The sequence below is a fragment of the Pteropus alecto genome, unplaced genomic scaffold, assembly GCF_000325575.1.
Source record: "Pteropus alecto unplaced genomic scaffold, ASM32557v1 scaffold7, whole genome shotgun sequence".
NCBI lineage: Eukaryota > Metazoa > Chordata > Mammalia > Chiroptera > Pteropodidae > Pteropus > Pteropus alecto.
The window spans coordinates 57,748,767-57,751,033 of NW_006494614.1; the positions used below are offsets into that span (position 1 = coordinate 57,748,767).

Consider the following 2,267-nt stretch of genomic DNA (forward strand, 5'->3'; position numbering starts at 1 on the left):
TTTTCACAATGTCTAGCATGCTGTAGCCTCTCAATAAATATTGATTTAAGAAAAATCTAATTTTAATTTGGGAAGATTAATCAAGTTGGGAAACTGCTAATCCACTGATTTATTCTAATAATCAAACTTTATAAAATTGCGATAGGAGTAGGAAAAACAAATTTCACAAATAAGTCATTTGAATCATTAGTTTCTACCTTTCCTTTCTGCAACAAACCTTTTTCTAGAGATGATTTCAATCTGCCTTTGGAGAGAAATGTAGTCAATAACCAATGGTCCCCTGGGTAACAGATAGAAAAGGCCAAGGGTCTAGAAATTAATAAATTACATAATCAGTCCTCAAAAGTTATATGTGTAACACCTTTTTGTGTGTATTAACACAAATAACATTCGACATTGTATGTGGCATAGAGAAGACCCTTATCACCCAGCTGTTAAAGTAGAAACTGGGCTTTTACAACATACAAATATTTTGAAATCAATGAATTCACTAAAGATATTTGTGTCAAAATTAACTATCAGGGATTCCACAAAAATTTCAAGAGAAAAATCATCAGATACATTCACAAACAATTATAGTGCAAGAAAAAGAAAGTAGACTCTCTGGCAACTCCTTGGGAGCAAAGTAAAGTAACTTAACTATGTTAATCTAAAATAAAAAGCAACAAGCATTTATTTGATATCCAAAAAAATAGCTATTCAGGAGGCACTAATTCAGGCAGAATTAGTGTTCTAATTAGGGAGTCAAAGCAAAGGGTTTTTAAGAGAAAGAGAAAAGTAACTAATCACAGTAATAGAAGAAAGGAATTTCTACTGGTGCTAATAAGTCGAGAAAGGAATTTTTATTGGTTTGGATAAACTAAGTTATTCTTTAGCTATAGGTATTGGTGCTAAGTCTAAAAATGTCTTGAACTTTCAGTCCTGTAGTCAGAATGTCTGCTTTGCAAACAGTTGTTTGGAATATCATGTCGCTTTGTCTCAGTCTGAAGGTTATTTTTCCCATTGTAAACATTCCAGAGTTTAAGGGGCAAGACATGTAAGGCAGTTTTTCTGGGATGGCAGCCCCAACTCCATTTTGAAGTGGCTCTATTTATATTATTTTTCACAGCTAAGATCACAAAAGGCCTTGGAGAATGCAGCAACGATTGGAAGTGTAACCACTGATGAACTGTCCCTTTCATAATCCACTCAGTAGGCATTTTTCCTTTGGCTGCAAAACTACTTTTGGTTGGATATGAGGTATCCAGTCATGAGTTGCTAAAGATTTCCTCTGGGGTGAAATGGATAGGTGCAGGAATCCTGTTTACAAGGACCAGCATTTTGCAAATTTTCTAAACACTTTTTTAAAAGAAACATCTATAAATGTCGGAGCAGGAGGACAGAGAGGGTGACACTTGTTGAGAACCTGCTGTCAGTTATGGAGCGAAGCATGTTCAATGGGTTAATCTTATTAATTTGAACCTACAACATTCTAGTGAGGTAGTGAAAAACCCCAGTCACAGTAGAAGAAACAGGATTACAGCAATTTGGGGGCTTGTTCCATTAAGGGGGAACAAAAGAACTCAATCCTCTATCAGTTTTGATGCTGATGCCTGGTGAAGGAACTCTGGCGTTACAGTGGAGCAGCCAGGACCCTAAATGCTTCCCGACCGTGACCAATTAGAAATCAGGACAGAATACGGTTGCAGCAGAGTAATCTACAAATTAGAAACAACAGGACTTAAATGTACTCTGCAGCTGAAATTCAGCGAGTCCTGGAATGGGAGTGGCAAAGGGGTAGTAAAATAGGTAGAGTGCTTTAGGAAACAAGTAGAGACATTTTCAGTGGCCCCACGCAGACTTTGTCCGGGTTGCTGGAAGAGCAACAGACTGGATCGCCTGCCAACAGGAAGAATGCTCCTTCCCTCTGGAGGGCTTTCTCTCTCCCCTCCAGGCCTCCGGGGGACCGAAGCAGCCAGGAGTTGTTTCATTCGCCTCTGCAGGGACCGGGAGGGCGGAGGCTGGGATTTGCAGAAGGTCAGCGGTGGCCACGCTCCGCGGGAGTCTGGAAGCTCACCGCGTCCCTGAGCGCGCTCTTTCTGTTCAGCTGCTGCCCCGAGGCTCGTTACAGCAGCCTGCGCTCCAAGCTCAGTCGCAAAGAAGCCATGGAGAAGTCCAAGGGCCGACTGTACCTTTGGATGTGCTTGGCTGCAGCTCTGGCGTCTTTCCTGGCAGGATTTTTGGTGGGTAAGTGTCCAAACCCCTTCTCCCTGAGCCCAGTGCTGTCG

General features: G+C 41.3%; 1 protein-coding gene across 2 annotated transcripts in view; it reads left to right on the forward strand.

The window, feature by feature from the left end:
* Positions 1 to 1,663: 1,663 nt before the first annotated feature.
* LOC102895568 (N-acetylated-alpha-linked acidic dipeptidase 2) overlaps positions 1,664 to 2,267 on the forward strand; it is a 56,091-nt gene continuing 55,487 nt past the window's right edge. The window contains exon 1 of one of the 2 annotated variants that reach the window (XM_025042732.1): positions 1,664 to 2,226. Coding sequence is in view for 1 of the 2 variants with exons in the window: in XM_006926708.3 (XP_006926770.1) it covers positions 2,145 to 2,226 (82 nt within the window). In the remaining variant the exon portion in view is untranslated. The remainder of the gene's footprint in view (positions 2,227 to 2,267) is intronic. The other variant, XM_006926708.3, reaches the window with a different exon arrangement.